Source organism: Convolutriloba macropyga, chromosome 2, assembly GCF_964194025.1.
Source record: "Convolutriloba macropyga chromosome 2, txConMacr16.3, whole genome shotgun sequence".
Taxonomy (NCBI): domain Eukaryota; kingdom Metazoa; phylum Xenacoelomorpha; order Acoela; family Convolutidae; genus Convolutriloba; species Convolutriloba macropyga.
The window spans coordinates 57,963,921-57,980,785 of record NC_134469.1 but is presented as its reverse complement, the minus strand read 5'-3'; the positions used below and the strand labels follow the sequence as shown (position 1 = coordinate 57,980,785).

Genomic DNA, 16,865 nt, shown 5'->3' with positions numbered 1-16,865 from the left:
AACAACTTTGCAGCAAGGGTGTATTTAAGCATCTAGCCATTTAAGTGAAGAAAAATAAAACAGCAATTTATCTTGTGAAAAATCATCTTTGTTCTCTCTTACCAAAATTAAGCAGATTTGAAAAATGTTTCACTTTTCTCTAATTAGCTACAAAACCTGAACCCATCGTAAGAAAACGTGCCACGGAAAAAAAGACTATGTAGTTCGAACTAGCGAAAATTTTAGGCCATAGAAGCTGCTTTACAGGATAATGAAAAGCTAAGAATTCGAAGTATTTTCTTTGCTTAACGAGTTTTGCTGTCTCTCAGTGCTCTGTACGTTCTATCGTCTCTATCGTCTTATTGCAAAAAAAATTTCCTCTCTCAGAGCTCTGTATGAAAAAGACATAGATCAATAATATTTGACCGAAGAAAAAAAATATTCTGATCTTATGCTTTCTCCTTCCCATTAAGGGGGGAGGTTGAAAAACAAACTACGCATTTTCTAGAAGAATAGAGCTTTTTAACTGTGATTTTTTAGCATATATTTGCTATCAATTTATTGTAAGCTTTGAATATTACTTGAATTCACTTTTTAAGTCAAAACGTCAGCTGCTAAACAACTTTGATTATATCCACCAAACTACGTCTGGTATATACGTCGTGAAATAGAAAAATTTGATCATAATCTTGGCAGTGAGCAGAGAACAATTGGGCACTCTATGACACTCTGGATAGTTTTTATATCACAACCGAAGCAATTTAATTCAATGTCAAATGAATTAATAAAAGTCTTGATAGAGGAAGCTTAGAGGCTGATAAAAGCACATATTTTATATACAATGCCGTATTTTATATACAAGCACATATTATATACAATGCCGTGCACATATTTTCCCACATGTTTTTTATTTTAGAAAAAAGCTTCCTTAAAAATCCCATTTACTACTTAAAAAGATGTTCTCAATTCCATCATTATTGAAAACACAGAATTCGAACTCATATCAATGCTTCAGAGAAAAAACAACCGCTTTAAAAAAATCAATTTCAGCGATAAATTGGGATAAGTCCAGACTATAACGCAATTATTTTCCGCAGCTAATTCTGCGCTTCTATTTAGCCATTTGATGGCCGGTAAATTAAGAGCCACTTGTTGGTAATATGATGGTGTTCATAATAACTATCATTCAAACAATGTAATTGCAAAAATTTTTAAAGCCAGGTGTGTCAAATTTTCAAAAATCAGGTCAAATTTACGGTCAGATAGATTTTAAAAACCATATTTCTTAAACAAGTGTTTGATTGAAGTTTTCCTGAAAGTAGCCAAATCATCACTTTGTAGAGTAACACTTTGATAAAATATAAATTTAAAAGTCTTAAAATTTTTTATTTTTGGATTTTTTTGGTTCTGCTCATCGAGAGCACAGATTAAATGATATTAAAACATAGTTTTCCTATTATGTTTGCACCAATTTGCACGTTCGTTGAATCTGAAATGCAAACTTGGCAATTAGTGGTTGTCAGCGTCTTGGTAGTAAAATGTTACTGATTAACTTATTCGATATTTTTGAACCAGAAGTTAAAACTTTTATTTATTGTTCGTAGTTGGCTACTAGAAATGCTTGCAATGGCACAAAAATTAATATCAACGTTTCCCAGCCAAACAAAAAACTTGGAAGAAAACGTTTTTGGAGTCTATTATTCAAAATCTTGATTTTTTATCACTGAGAAAAGATAAACACATGCTCTACTGAGTCTCAGAGAACCTGATTATATGGCACTTATAAAAACTAAATCAAATTCATTTATTGACAAAAACTTCATTCACTCGAATAAATTAAATCTTTTTGAAAAAAACAATACCAATCTCTTTAACCTCATCATTATACAAAAGACTTCAAAATAGAAGTTGAAATAAGCCATAATTTTGTTCCATACTTTTTCTGTAGCTCATTGATAATTACTCTGTCTATAAATTGTATTTTCACACAAGTATGTATTTTCGAGTCATTGACAGTTCCTTAACTTAGAAATATAAAAATAACATGAGATAATAACAAAAAATAACAGTAATTTTGACTGAATTATGAGCTGCCAAGTTGAACAGTGAAGCAGTGAATTCTGACACAAATATCAAAACCAAAAACCAACAAACGCTCTTAAAAATAATGAATTTCTAAAACTACCTGACAACGTGAATGATTAAAATTTTGGGAAATTAATGTTATTGTGTAGATCTAATTGTCAATAGATTTTAAAAGACTTCATAAAAACGTGTGCCGAGTTTTCAATTTCAAAAACTCTCAATATCAGCAAAATAGAAGGGGAGAGTTTAAAAATAGACCCATCATGTTTGTTTGGTGTCATTCAACATTGTATAAGAGTCTGCACTTTTTTTCTGTCAATAAAATCTATTTCAATACAATTTCCTAGAAAAAACGGAAAAATTGTTTCCTAATAAAACGTGTGTCAGTTTTGTGTGTTTATCATTAGATATGTATTAATATGCCTTACAAACTTTTGCAACGGATAGTTGTAAATTTTATCAAACAAGGCGGCTCGGTAATGTGCAATGGCACATAAGGTTCCGACCCCGCCCATCCACAATTTTGGCATAATTGTCTACCAAATGAGGAACAGATAGAAAAACCCAAAAATTATTTTTTGCGAATCCCAAAAACACCCAAGTCTTTTTCAAAAAATTCTGTATGAGCGATAAGATAACCTCCAAAACAAATAACTCAGTGGAGTAAAAATTGATGCATTAGATTGCTGTAATATGTCAATATTAAGAAAGCGAGTCAAAACGAACAGCAAAATCAAACAACAACAACAACAAACATTAATTACATCAAAAAATTTATGTCCCTCTTAAAAACTAAATTTAATAACAAAGTCAACATGCCGTCAGATAAACCTGAAACTAAACAAAAATAACTTATAAATCACCAGAAAACATATGCGACCAGTCCATAAAAAGGTTTGGTAACAATTATACAAAAAAGAACAAAAACAGTAAAGTAAAAAAATTAACTTATTTTTTTGAAACAGTTAACTTCAAAGTAATAAATACCATCAGGAATCAATTAGTATTACCACAAATTTACGATTAACACTGCTCCTATAGAAGGGCATTAGGACCTGTCCTTGTTCATTTTTTAAAGCGGCTAAAAAGAACAACAAAGAACAAACAAAATTTCAATTGAAACTTGCCAGAAAACGCTGTCAAAACCGTCAAGCCAAATTTTGGCACTCAAAATATATTTGATTGCGCCTTCTTCAAACAGCTATAATGTAGTACGTGGCCATTCATTAGTAAGACTAGGTAACAAGTAGACAAAAAAGCGAAGTGCTAAAGTATGTAATACTTTTAATTTTTTTTTTTCGAAACAAAATTACATTCAATGTCATGAAAGGCATTAATTACAAAAAGAGCTATTTAAATATCGTCGTTTTTTCATGAAAAAGAAACCCTCGAGACCTGTAATTAACCGGAATATTTCTTGCATCTACAAAAAGAACGTCAAATATGACAAAAATCAAATTAATTTACTTTTTTTTTGTGAAAAAGCGGTGTCGAAACCAGTAAGGTCATAACAAAATCTTTAAAAAAAAGATTTTGGGACACCAATCCCTTTTATTCCCTTGACACCCATATTGTCATATTTGACCTGTAATCAACTAACGAGATTAGGTAACAAAAAGAAACATAAAAAGAACAAAATTGCGAAGTTAAAAAAGTATTTTTTTTAATTTTGGAAAACGATGGGTTTGAAAGTCATAAAAGCCATCAGCTATCTGCTAATATCAGAATATCGGTTTTTCTATATTTCCATGAAAAGCCAATGAAAACTATCACTATACAGGAAATTTCATACGACCGAAACGACAAAGTATAAATGACAGTTAAGACAAAATTAAAAATTCAATTGATTTCTTCAAGAAAGAGGCGTCGAGGCCATTAAAACGATGATTTATATCTTTCAGGATTTTAATATGTTCAATTGTGTTTTAATTTGAATGCTAATAAGGTGACATGAGAACTGTCAATAATGTGATAATGTGACAAAATTAGAAAACGTGAAAAACTGGCAAATATCAAAACAAACAATAATCTAAAATCTTGTAGTATCAAAGCCAGAAAACAATAATTTCAGGCTTAAAACTGCAACCGAGAATAAATGTTAACTCAGTAGAAAGAAGAAGCAGTCTTTTTTTGCTGACACTAAGCTGGAAGTTGAACAAATTAAGAAAAAAATAGAGGAAAAGTTAATTAAGCCATTATTTATTGAAAAGTCAATTATTTTTAAAAAAGAAACGATCATAAACTTTCAATTAAAAAACTAAATGCATTAGCCTGGAGCTGTTTAGCAAGCGAATTGGTTGGACCTATCACTCCTGAGCTTTGATTTGATATGTTCTGTTCTTTATTATTAAAAAAAAGTCTTTTTTTTAAAAAAAAAAAGACCGACTGATTACAATCCGGTTTTTTTTGGATTGTAACAGTCCAAGAATGGCCCAAAACTACCCCTGTTAATACTTATTGTCCGTTAAGAACAATTGATTTTTCGAATGTTGTAGATATAGATAATTTCTGAGCTGAAACTCAAAATAAATTTTGCATTTTTGATAATCAACGAGTAAAGTTAGCAAAAAAAGCGCAAAGTTTTAACTACAATGCACTCTCTGCGGACTCTGAAGTAGAAATAGCCCCCCTCTGTTTCTACAAAGATTGTATGAGTGTTGTTTGGGGGTGTACTGTAGGCAAATTTAATCAAAGTGGACTAAAGTAGCTTATTTCGTGCTGTTGTTGATGAAAAAGGCTAAATTTTGAAATGTTTATCCACATTTTTTGACCAAAAAATTAAATCAAAACAATCAAAAATGCTTGTTCGTCTTCAAAAATAAAATCAACGGCACTATTCTTAAAAATTATAACAAATTTTAGCAAAATTGACGAAAATTTAGGCAAAAATTCCGGAAAATGTGAATAAAAACAACGTGAATTCACTCTTCTTTTCTCAGAAGTTCACTCTTCTTCCACGATAACTCCCTGTAGAAAACGAAAATTAAAAAAATCTTTTTAATTCCATATTCTACGCTGGACGAGCTTTCTAATGATACCAGTCTCAACTCTCTACGATGAATATATCGAGCGGCGAAAATTCACGGAACAAAAAAAAAACCCAGTTGAGTATATAGTTCCTCCCCCTCAAGAGGGTCGGAACAAAAATACTGCGGATAGGTTGTCCCAAACTCGAAACGTTAATGTCAAAAAACTAATTACGAAAAAAAATCGAAATCGGCGATAGGTAATGGAAATGATAGTTTTTAGCCCCGATTCTCCTCTGATTTTTTAAAAACTCAAAGACTGAAGTCCAGTAAATCCCTATAGACAGCCCTCGGTAGTTTAATGAGGAGCTTCAGATATATTCCATTGAACATGATAATGGAACTTAAAGAAACTAAAACAAATTCACCTCTCAAATTGTTGAAAATTTTGGACTTCACGATACCGATTTGTTATAAACTCTAACAAAAAACTCTCGTAGCATTAAAACTCTAGCCCCAAAATTGAAGTTGGAATGCGACAATTGTATCTTCAATCCTCTATACTGATAAAGTGACAGTATCTCACCTGTGTCCACTCGATCTGTCCAGCTGTGGTGAGAATCAAGTCCCTCACAACCCACAGTCCGTCTAGCAAGTACTCAACGTCACGATTCTCTCGCCCAGCCTCACCTGCCGCACTCGCACCCACGCTGTCTGAGTTGGCAGAACTAAAGAAGAATGGAAAAAATGGTGAATTTTAGAAACGGTAGCTACAGGTTAGCATTTCCGCCTACTTGAAGCGGCCCATCTGCAATTGAATTCAGAGGCTTGGCTTAAAGGATGAATAATTTTTTATCAATTTTTTTAAAGAAAATTTCAGTTCTCTCGTCAGACGAACACACGCACGCAGAACATGCGCAATGAAACTTTCACACGATATCTTACAAGAAAACTTCGAACACTTCGTTAACTTCGAATTTTTTGATTGTTAAGAACTTCTTCTCAGATAACCAAAATGTCACAAAGATTTCATTTTCTAGCATGCAATTAGTCATGCAAAGATTAAACCAAATCAAATAAAATTCCATAAAACTGAATGATAAGAAAGATCTCAACCTGACTGAGCGATGCTTTCATAAACTGAATTTTATTGAGATACTGTTGTTATATTACAGCTGTAAGCGTGTGAGGATAACAGCACAGATTTGCCTCATAATTGGAAATATCCATCACATTTATTCACAATGCCAGGAAATGCGAACAAAATTGACAAGATTTGCCACTTTTGTCCACACTCACCGCCAATATTATCTACGATTATAGTATCCAATGTCCACTATTGTTAACATCGGGCAAATTCCGAAACCAACGAAATCCTAATTGGTGACCCATTTTCAAAACGCCCCACCGAAGCTGTGTGTCCCAGACCAAAAGACGATATTTCCAGACAAAATGGTCACCCAATCTAATCACATCGACCCTCGCGCGGACGAGAATATTTTGGTTTGAAAAAATGGCAAAAACTGTCGAACTAATGGCTGATTGGATTCATTCTTATTAGAGTGCTCACTCAAGTGAGAGATTACTATGGCAAAAAGCTCAACTCACTTGAGTTCAAATGTTGCAAAAAGTCAAACGCAGAAAAAGTTGTGCCCAAAATTTTGCTTTTTTTGGACAACTTTACTCCTAAAATTATAGAACATTGCTGAAGTTGTAAAGAAAACCCTTTTTCAAAACTGAATGAATGGCACAATTATATATATATATATATATATATATATGTATATATATATATATATATATATATATATATATATATATATATATATACTATCCACTTTTTAAAAATTTGTACCAACAACTAAGGCCCTTCATCGCAACTATCACCAAACAATCTATACTTAAAATGAATACCTTATAAAAAAAGTTGTGTCTATTTGTTTGTTGTGTTGTGTTTAACTTATGTGCATAAATATTCCGATCGGTCTGGCAATGAACGCATGAAAGCCTCAACATACGCACTTTTGAACGCACGAAGAAGCCACAAAAAATATTATACGCACGACAGTCTGGATATAAGTGCTTTAACACGGACGAATAAAGCCCGACAATTTTTAACGCACGAAGGTATAATGAACACTAAAAAGTCTGACACGAAAGCTCAAAAGCCTGGGCATAAACACTCTTTAACGCACTAAAAACGTAAAACATTTTTGAACGCGCAAAAGTCAGGAAATGAGTGCTTTTGAAAGCATGAAAATTTTTAAGCACACGGAAGTCTGGCAACAAACAAAATCTGGGCATGAACGCAAAATAGTCTGCACATGCTCACTTTTGATCACACAAAGAACGCACGAAATAATTTGAACGCCGTAAAGTCTGAACCTATACGTCTTTTGTCTGGGACGGCCTGGTCATAAGCATGTTCACTCTGGGGTGGTTTAGACATGCCTACTTTTGGTCTGGCATCCTAAAGTGGGACGCATTACTAAGCGGGCGGTAAGCAGACAGTTAGCATTTTTTCAACTACCTTTTTAACAATTCACAAGAACATTTAAGTCACTAAATTGTTTGACAATAACCAACAAATAAAATTGAACGATTAAGTTTCAGGCTAAGGTAAGTTTTTTGAAAAATTAAATGACAAAAATTTTGGAAAATGGTTACTTTTAACCTTGATAAATACACTTGTTGAAATTAATGCACTTTTTGTCAATATTGTCTTCGACTAACTCATCGGTTTTCACCGTGGCCATAAATGACATAAAGTCAAAATCAAAACAAAATCTGCCGAAAAATAACAATTGCTTTTGCTGAATGGTTTACCATTTTTTTCCGTTTGATTGGAAATGAAGTTCCATAGTTAACATATCTTGTAACATTTCTTATAACGACAATTTTTCCTATTTTTTAACGTTTCTAAAATAAATTCAACTTGAATTGGCATAGATAGACGAAAGAGAATAAACTTAATGTAAAAAAACCAATACCTCCCCTCAAAAAAACTTTAAACCCAGTTAAAGCTCAAAACAAAAAATTCTAGGTCGCCTCTACTTAAATTGTTTTAAACTGGTCGGGATTTTTAATTATATCATCAGCTTTTAACGAGAAATATATCGGTCCACCAAAATTGACTGAACAGAAACTATCTTTTATGTTCAGAGTTCTTCACCTTAAAATCTGGTCGGGACAATAGTGTGTGTGTTTGTGTGTGTGTTTGTGTGTGAGCGTGTGTGCCTATGTGTGTGTTTGTGTGTATGTGTTTTATGTGCATGTGTGTGTTTTCGGTGAGTGGGAGTGGTCAAAGGAGTATTGATTGGGGGTCCAAGTAAAAAGTTTTTGAAATGAAATCTAATCTCTAAGAGCTTTTACGCCATGGTACCACTCTTATCTCTTTAGGAGAGTGCATTCAAATATTCAATTAGAGAAAAACATAAAATGTTTTATAACTTATGATAATGGCGCTTTTATGATAGGTACGTTTCACTGATCGCAGTAGTCCCAGAATGTGAGCCTTTCAAAAATGAAAAGGCATGGTTTCAATTTCGGAATGAACTAAAGGGTGTGTTAACTTGTAAATAGCAAATCTGTAAATAAACCCAAGTAAATACCTTCTGTCTCTTTTGGTCGTGCGAGGTGACTCTGTTTCTTTCCGGCTGAGAGCTATGATTTTGGACTTAGTATTGAGTTGTCTAAGTTGAGAAATAGTCAGCTCCTGATTGGCTAAAATCCAATTGTACGAGTTCACCTGCCGATCCTCGATTACCTGAAAATAAACAAGTAAAATGATTAATTTAGTTAACTTAAATGCGCCTCATTCCAAAGCTTCGTCCGAAATTATGACAAGAAAAATTGTGAAAAAAATTGTGTCTTTCTTATTTCACCCCCCCCCCCCATAGCTTAGTGGTTATGTAAGCTATAGCCCCAAAAGTTGTAAAACACATTTATTTGTCCTTCATCATAATGAAAGAACATTTGCTTTCTGTAAAAATATGCGCTATCAACATTAAAAATCATACAGGTTTGCTGTATGGTAATTACATTTTGCTGGTCAACTCAAAAATCTATTGACCACTTTACCTTTTTACCTCCAGTTAAACAAAAACGATGTTTATCAAAAATAGCGCTTAGGTGTCGAAATGGAATTAAAATGAAATAAAAACAACACTCTTTTTGTTATCGCTAACTCATCTTTTGTTTTATTCGACTGATCCTCAGTAACTTAGATTAATGAATGAGCAAACACGAGCAAGCCAATTGAAATATAACTGCTACTGAATGCTAGTTTTTAAGACAGTTTTCTACAATATATTAATCAAATCAGCAAATACGCTCTCAATTTGTTGTAAATAAAAAAAATCCATTTCAAAATTTCAAATAATATTAATTCAAAAAATCGGACCTTTCATTTTTTACATTGCCGCGTTATGTTGCAAATGGTAAATCTTATCGAGACAATTAAATCGAAAAATCAGTGTTATTCACTATCATGCAAGCGTGTGAGTGGACAACAGCTTGACATTTTTGTCGAACTTGTCCACAATGCCCCGGGTTTTTGAGCAAACATGGACGACAGTGCCAAGATCTTGGCCCTATTGTCCATGCTTGCCTTCACTGTAGCCCACACCAAAATTTTTGTAACCAAACTCAGCATCTAAAGTCAATGATAATTCACAATGCGTCAACTTGAGTGAAACATAGACTTGAGTGAAAAAACCTAACTGGTGAGTAGTTTCAGAAGAGTCCCTAGCAATGCTATCTACGCATAAAGAAGACGCAGTTTGTGGCTCAGCAACAATCAAAATCTTGGCCCACAGGAACAATAAAGTCTATGACTTTGATATCACTGTTGTCAACACTGTTATCACCTATTATACCATCTAATTTCTATGATAGTTAACAAGGTCTCAATTAGACTTAAGTGAAAAACCTAACTGCTGAGTAGTTTTAGAAGAGTCCCTGGCATAACTAGCTGTGCGTTATGATGACAGTTTTTGACTGAGTAACTATCAATATCCCGGCCCACAAGAAAAATAAGCAACATCATGGGTGTCAAGTATTCGCTATTCATTATTGTCACTCGCCCACGGTTAATATATCGATTTACTTTTTGATCGTGGACAACAGTTGCGTAAAGAAAATTAATGTCAGTGACGAGTGTTTTCAGTGTCGGCCACGAAAAACCCTAAAAGTCTCACAATTTCGAATTGTATCATTTGCAACTTAATACGGAGGTTTGTGAAATTCTTGTCATTTTCTTCAAAATTTATAAAGATTGAAAGACTTCAGTGCTTCTGGTCTTTAGTGCTTTGAACATTTTGTATAGATTTATGATGTGTTCTTTCCGAAATCTATATCCAATTGTTTTGTTTTGTGAAGGGGATAGAGTCTATCCCCTTACACAAAACAAAAAAATTGGATATCTACTACTTTGGTTAGGCATGTGCATGATCTGTTTCAAAGTTGTTTGACCGCAAAAAAATTACAAAATTTCAGAAACAATTTTGCTACTAAAACTAAAATCAGAAAGTTCGATAATGTGCAAGTGCACATAGTGCTCCGACCCTGTCATCGAAGAAACTATGAAACCAAAGAAAAATTTTATTCAACGACTGATAAGTGAACACTGATAGGCTGTTTAAACAAAACCAATTCACCCTACAACTTTAAGAACAAAACTTCAAGAAATCATTTTAAGCAAATTTCCACAAAACTCATCAAAATTTTTCAAGTTTTGCTAAAACCATAAATAATGCATTTCTGTAAGATAGATTTACTATTTCAACTGAAAGATTGAAAACCCAAGTTCGTGAATTTGTATTTCTTTTATATAACCCAACTTAAAACAATACTATAACTTTAAGGGAAGCAAGGTTTTAAGAGTGCATGGTAGGCATAATTACGTTTCACTTTATTGCAGAAGAAACTAGAATCAAATTGAACTTGATATGCAGGGGAAGATAAAAACAACTGAGGTAGGCGGTCAGGTACGCTCATGATACTGCTCATATGTTTGAAGCTCCAATATCTCAATTAACTTGAAATACAAATATACAAAAAAGAAAGATCGAACAATTGAGAAATCGAAAGAAAGTGAAATTGAAACAATAGCAATTAAAGTGGATGCTGCACGAGAATGTGAATATTGAAGAAAAATTGAAAATAACAATTTGCTGAAGTAAATTTCGTGTCCCCTATAATGTGCTATGGGAAAGGTTGAACTTATTGAACTTCAAAAAACTCAAATGATTGACTGATGAGAAAAGACTAAATAATTGGAAACCTCAAACAAGACAGCAATCTTTTAATTGTTTAAAACTAACAACTTTATGGTGAACAGTTGTGGCCAATTTTAGCAAAGTAGAACAAAATAGTGACATAAGGAACTAAAGTAACGAAAAGCTGTCCTCAGAAAAATTAAAACTGCAAAAGTTCTCAAAAAAGACAAAGTTTCTCAAATTAAATTGCTCTACTTTTGACGGGCTCTTTACCATAGATGTATTTCTTCGTCAAACATAACCATTATGAGCAGCAGTTTCGATTTTATGTATGTATATAAATTTATTCACTTGTTTTCAGATTAGGGTTGTATGCAATAGTTTGCCCAGTAGCCTTAGAAATTGATTAATTTTTCACTACTAGCCAACAAAAAGGCCTGATAATGTGCGCTTGCACATAATTTTCCGACCACGCTCATACTTTTGACTTTATTGTCAACTAAATGAGAAGACCGAAAACTTTGAAAAATACACATATTCTTCGAAAGTAATTGGTTCATCAGTAATTTGTCTTAAGTGCAAAACCGATGAATGAAATAATCACTGCCGTACTGGAGAGCCGACAAAACCTGATAACAAAAAACAACCGGACAAGACAGGCAACAAAAAGAACAAAACATCAGTAATCAATTAACTCAAAATCTGTTTCTTTTCTATAAGAAATCAAAAAAAAACTACATCAGTTAAGACATCAACTACAAAAATCAACTTGTACTCAGAGCAGCTTAAAGCAGATGTGACTTTTCTCCGACTTTCTAAGAAGTCAAGAAGAACAAGAACAAGAGGAAGAAAAGTCAAGCGGAGGAAAAATCAGCTGTCAACTACAAATACTAGGTAGAGTTTTATGTAACTCCATTGGAGCCGTTGTGAGCCACCGCTACCAAGAAACTGAATTGAATAAAAAAGACCTTGGAGAACCAATGATACTTGCCATTGACAATATTAGGAGACAAGATAAGCAACAATACTAATTATCAAAAAGAACTGTTGACTACGAACAAAAATTCAAAAATTAGTATCTTTTTTACAAACTCGTAATAAAAAAGTCAAAATGGCAAAAGACAATACAAGATAAAAGTCTAATTAGTATGAATTCAAACACAAATTAACAGTTAATTGGCATCAGCAAAAAAAAAATTGTAAGTGTGTGGCCCGAACACATGTGGGACCTGTCCTTACTGAGAATAGGTAACAAGTACACAGAAAGGGAGCAAAAGAGAGAAACTGAAGATACGTCTTTTTAAAAACAATTTCGCAGTAAAAAAACTATTGGTTTTGAAAAGCCAAAATTTGACAAACTTTTTTGTAACTCAAAACAAGGAGCCATTGAAATTGCTCATTTTATAGAATCTGTCATAAGACCTACAAAAAAATCAAATATCCGGTTAAGTTTCGCGAGAAAATTATGACGAAATCGTTAAAACCATAACTTATTCTTTGTAACTGTTATAATTGATTAATTGCTCTCATCATTTGTCTAGTGGAAGTTAATAGAAACCGTCAATAATGTTGTAGTATGACACGAAAACAAAAATTAGAAAACACAATTTTGGTCAAATATTTTAAAATGATTCAACAAAAATTTACATGAAATCAAAACAATAGAGCCACAAAACCACTTATAAACGAAAAAAGGGAGACAGGTAAAACATTTTCTCTAGAAAGACGATATAGACTGCGTATAGATTAATGAATATGTAGCACATATTCAGATATGAGATTAAAAAATCGCCGAAAATTAAAAATTTTATGATTTTTTAAAGCAGATAATCAGAAATTTTAATCAACTAGTTTTAGCTATAGTAAGCAAAAAACTTTTAACTTCATGGGACATCAATTTTAGTTCAAATTATACGAGAATTAGTCTTCAGAAAACAGATCAACAACAAGTACAGACAGAGCTCAAAAGTCCTCAAACAATATTACAAAACAAAATCTTGTTCAATCCTTAAAAACCAAAAACTATCAATGGAAAAGACTGTGACTGTTTATTTGAGTTTTTTGAAACATCAATGAGCCCTCATTTCAAAGGGACTATGAGAAAAAACCACAAAAAATGACAACAATCGAAGACCAGTTTCAAAAGTTATTTTAAAGAAACTCTGAAACCACATAGCATCATAGCCCTAAAACCATCAGCTGCAACCAAAAAGCAATAAAACAGCTTTCTTCTGCTTCACCAAAAATGGACGGCAGATGTCTGTACAAAAATTCAGATGCATGTACAAAAAGAAAAAAAGAAAGTGTAGTGCTCAAAAAATCGATCAAAATAAAAAATTCAAAGTCGTTAATATCATTAGCAATCGATTGAAATCATAAATTACGATTGTTTATGTCACCAGAGAAAGCTTCTGAAACTATTATCCAGAGTGAGTGATAGCACATCAGAAAAGAAAGAGAAATACAATTAAAACAAAAAATCGATTATTTTTGGCAAGAACAGGTTTTTGAAGCGCTTAAAATTATACGCTATTAATTAAAAACCTTCTATATATACACTTATGTTCTCATCTCAAAACTATTTGACCTATTATTAAAGAGACAGAAAACAAGGCAACAAAAACAGATTTTGAAATGGGCAAATGTGCCAAAGTCAAAAAAAATTAATTTAGTACTCGTTGTAACGAAGCAATCAAACCAAAATTAAAAAATTAACGTTAAGAAGGATTAGTTTTCACTCAAAAGAAAACAGTTGCATTTTCTGTTTACGGAGACTAAAGAACAGGTTGATAGATTTTGGAAACAATTTTCAAAATATAAAGAAAAACAGATTTTCTTAAAATAATCTATTAAAATAAATACAAAAGAGCCATTAGATGTCAACTGAAAGCATAAGATAGGTTCAAGTACATAATTTAGGGGAACCAGTGGCATTTTTGTGAGACTGCAAAAAGGACGACAATTGCGGGCAAATTTTGAATAGGTAACGTTTTGTTGAAGGCATAGAAACCAAGAAACTCGCTGAAAACCTAATATAATTATAGCGCCTTTTTCTGACAAAACCGGGAGTGGGTAGTAACTGAATTTTGATCGGAACTTTTTAGGCTGTGTAATAAAGAATAATCATAGAAAGAAAACTAAACTGTTAAAAAAGTCTTTACGGAAGAAATTGTTTCAGGGAAATCATATTTTTTGTCGAAAACAATGAAAAAACTAAAACGAACTTTGAAAATGAAGCACATTCAATAGCAGCAATTTTTTAATCCATTTTCAAAGGAAACAGATAACTTGGCAAAAAAATGTCTATATATCAAAAATGGAAGATTCATTTAGCTAGCATAATGATTGTTAAAAGCCGGCAAAAAAAGAGCAACATTTTTATTCCAGAGCACTCTTAAAAGAAAAGGAAGTGGAATTGTTCTTTTTTTGAGTTGGTTCGAGCGTCTGTTAGCAGTTTGAGGTGGGTATCTCCAGCAAATTTTAAAAAATGGGCCAAAGAAACAATTGGTGCCTTTTTTGAAAAAAAAAGTCTAAAGTTTATTTTAAAAGTCATCATTTTTTAAGCCAAAATAGACAAAAAAAATAATCAGTAACCCTCCTCTGGGTCTTCAGGCAAAATCAATAGCACTAATTTTAACAAAATTAACAACTTAGCAAAATTAACGAAAAAATGAGCAAAATTTCTAAAAATGTGAAAAAAAAGAAGGGAAATCGGTCTATTATTCATCAAATTTTAAATCTCACATCAGACAGTTAATCAGATTGGACTTAAAAAAGCTTATTTCGGGCAGTTTTTGATAAATTGGGCCGAATTTTGAAATTTTTAGCCAAAAGTTTGGCCGAAAAAATAAATAACATAATCAACAATACCTTTTTGTCTTTGGACAGTGATATGATTAAAAATTTTTACGTATTTTAGCAAAAATGACGAAAACTTGGCTAAGAATTCAGAAAATGTGATTAAAAATAACGCAAATTGGTCTAATATTCAAAAAAATTTAATGCACGATAACTCGCTCTAATAGAAATTCAAAAAAATCTTTTTAATTCCATATTCTACGCTGCACAGCAGGCTTTTTAATGATACCACACTCAACTGTCTACGATGAAAATATCGATCGGTCAAAATTTTCTGAACAAAAAAAACCAGTTAAGTATATAGTACCTCCCCCAACTAAAAGTGGGGTCAGAACAAAAAACGTTTTTAAAATCGGACATAACTTAAGATAAACCTGATGTCCGTTAGTAACTCTTTTGAAAGAAAAACTGAGGTAAAAACTCAGCAATTTTAGGCTGTTTAATGATACCACCAGCTTTTAACGAGAAATATATCAGTTCACCAAGATTGACTGAACAGAAACTATCTTTTATGTTCAGAGTTCTTCACCTTAAAATCTGGTCGGGACAATAGTGTGTGTGTGTGTGCTTGTTTGTTTGTTTGTGTGTGTTTGTGTGTGTGTTTGTGTGTGTGTGTGTGTGTGTGTGTGTGTGTGTGTGTGTGTGCGTGTGTATGATTACATTGATTTTGTTAGCAAAGTTTCACATCGAAAGGATGAGGAGTCATATGTTGTGGCACAAAAATTTTTTTCTGAATAAAAGCTCTGTTTTGATGAGCGAAAAGTTGCAACGTTTACTTCAGCTTGTCGGCCTGGAGTGCAATTGAAGGAATATTTGCTACCCAGGTTGATTTTCTAGACCGATGTCACTTCTGATCGGACTGTCTGAGTCAAATATGCTCTGATCAGACCATCCTGAGCAAACCAATGTCTGAGAGACTATTGTGCACTAGAAACTTCGTTCGAAGTACGATCTAAGCCAAAAATGTGCGTTTAAAACCTAATTTTATATGTCTACCGTGCAGACTTTAGTCACAAGGGAAATCGGTCATTTATTCAACAAATTTTAAACCTCAGATCAGATAGTTAATCAGATTGGACTAAAAAAAGCTTATTTTGGGCAATTTTTGATGAAAAGGGCTGAATTTTGAAATTTTTAGCCAAAAGTTTGGCCAAAAAAATAAATAAATTAGTCAACAATAACCTTTTGTCTTTATAAACAAAATGGACAGTGCTATGATTTAAAATTTTTACATATTTTAGCAAAATTGACGAAATTTCGGCAAAAAATTCAGAAAATGTGATTAAAAATAACGCAAATTGGTCTAATATTCAATAAAATTTAATGCACGATAACTCGCTCTAATAGAAATTCAAAAAAATCTTTTTAATTCCATATTCTACGCTGCACAGCAGGCTTTTTAATGATACCACACACAACTCTCTACGATGAAAATATCGATCGGTCAAAATTTTCTGAACAAAAAAAACCAGTTAAGTATATAGTACCTCCCCCCACTAAAAGTGGGGTCAGAACAAAAAACGTTTTCAAAATCGGACATAACTTAAGATAAACCTGATGTCCGTTAGTAACTCTTTTGAAAGAAAAACTGAGGCAAAAACTCAGCAATTTTAGGCTTTTTAATGATACCACCAGCTTTTAACGAGAAATATATCAGTTCACCAAGATTGACTGAACAGAAACTATCTTTTATGTTCAGAGTTCTTCACCTTAAAATCTGGTCGGGACAATAGTGTGTGTGTGTGTGTGTGTTTGTTTG

At 32.6% G+C, this 16,865-nt stretch overlaps 3 protein-coding genes across 3 annotated transcripts in view; all 3 read right to left on the bottom strand.

Moving 5' to 3' along the window:
• The window catches only part of LOC142334540 (uncharacterized), a 75,191-nt gene that overhangs the window by 26,595 nt on the left and 31,731 nt on the right, over positions 1 to 16,865 (bottom strand). Inside the window, exons 5-6 of the mRNA XM_075382659.1 lie at positions 8,642 to 8,796; positions 5,617 to 5,758 (exon numbers count right to left, since the gene is read on the bottom strand). Of these exons, the coding sequence (XP_075238774.1) occupies positions 5,617 to 5,758; positions 8,642 to 8,796 (297 nt within the window). The remainder of the gene's footprint in view (positions 1 to 5,616; positions 5,759 to 8,641; positions 8,797 to 16,865) is intronic.
• The window catches only part of LOC142334544 (uncharacterized), a 489,219-nt gene that overhangs the window by 443,455 nt on the left and 28,899 nt on the right, over positions 1 to 16,865 (bottom strand). The window lies entirely within an intron of this gene.
• The window catches only part of LOC142334546 (translation initiation factor eIF2B subunit alpha-like), a 256,577-nt gene that overhangs the window by 210,814 nt on the left and 28,898 nt on the right, over positions 1 to 16,865 (bottom strand). The gene's annotated exons all lie outside the window — the stretch shown is intronic.